Genomic DNA, 1,122 nt, shown 5'->3' with positions numbered 1-1,122 from the left:
GAACCCCAAGAGCGCCTACGTTTTCGAAGTGATAGCACCTAGTTTACCTGGCTATGGTTGGTCTCAGGTAATAAACATATTATACTCAGCATTGATAACATGTGAAATTCAAAATTTTAACTAATTCCATCCACATTTACAGGGCGCCTCAAAGACTAACTTCGGTCCAGCTCAGATGGCAGTGGTTTTGCGTAATTTGATGTTGCGTTTGGGACATGACAAATTTTTAATACAAGGTGGCGATTGGGGTTCCTTAATCGGTTCGAATATAGCCACTCTGAGACCTCAGAATGTACTGGGATATCATTCGAATATGTGTGGTACAAATCATCCAATGTCACATTTCTTTAAATTTTTACGCGTATGGTTCCCATTTTTCTTTGTAAAAAGCGAACAAAAAGTTTTCTTCAAACCTTTCGGCAAAGAGTTTACGTACATCATGGAAGAGTCTGGTTACTTCCATATTCAAGCAACTAAGCCAGATACCATTGGGACTACGCTCCTGCAGAATCCTGTGGGTTTGGCTGCATACATCCTTGAGAAATTCTCTACTTGGACCAACCCTGAATACAAAAAACTTGAAGATGGTGGTTTAACTAAACGTTTCACGCTGGATGAGCTTTTGGATAACATAATGATCTACTATACAACAAACTCGATAACCACATCGCAGCGTTTGTATTCCGAAGCATTTAGCTTCGCTCAAATGGATTTGAATGTGGATGCTGTGCATGTTAACCAGCCCACCGGCTGTGCTCGATTTGTGCACGATTTGAGACATTCAACCGATCTTGAGCTTTCAACTAAGTACAAGAATCTCATCCATAGTACATATCACAAAGATGGTGGTCACTTTGCAGCACTTGAGTTACCACAAATACTTTACAATGACTTTGTAGAGTTTGTCGATAAAGCGCTAACCCAGAAGCTGGCCAATTAAAGAAAATGTCGTGATTTGACATTGATAAGCAACCAAATAATTTCCATATCTTTTTTATGAATATTTTTGCTAATAAATTTTTAAATTTATCGCACGCTTTTTTTCTTTTTCTGAATAATCACGCAGTTGAATGGTGTGGCAGAATTCGCATTTGCAAGGCAATTTCGAACAATTTTTTTTTT

The 1,122-nt window shown here is 38.4% G+C and overlaps 1 protein-coding gene across 1 annotated transcript; it reads left to right on the top strand.

The window, feature by feature from the left end:
* Positions 1–6: 6 nt before the first annotated feature.
* On the top strand, positions 7–1,034 carry LOC108357546 (juvenile hormone epoxide hydrolase 2-like). The gene is made up of 2 exons (XM_017608622.1): positions 7–67; positions 143–1,034. The coding sequence occupies exon 2, from the start codon at positions 176–178 to the stop codon at positions 938–940; it is 765 nt and encodes a 254-aa protein (XP_017464111.1). The 5' UTR covers positions 7–67; positions 143–175; the 3' UTR covers positions 941–1,034.
* Positions 1,035–1,122: the final 88 nt, after the last annotated feature.

This window comes from Rhagoletis zephyria, unplaced genomic scaffold, assembly GCF_001687245.7.
Source record: "Rhagoletis zephyria isolate East Lansing unplaced genomic scaffold, Rhagoletis_zephyria_1.1 Rzeph_scaffold_79703, whole genome shotgun sequence".
In the NCBI taxonomy this organism is placed as follows: Eukaryota; Metazoa; Arthropoda; class Insecta; order Diptera; family Tephritidae; genus Rhagoletis; species Rhagoletis zephyria.
The sequence above is the reverse complement of the archived record's forward strand: the minus strand, read 5'-3'. Positions and strand labels throughout refer to the sequence as shown.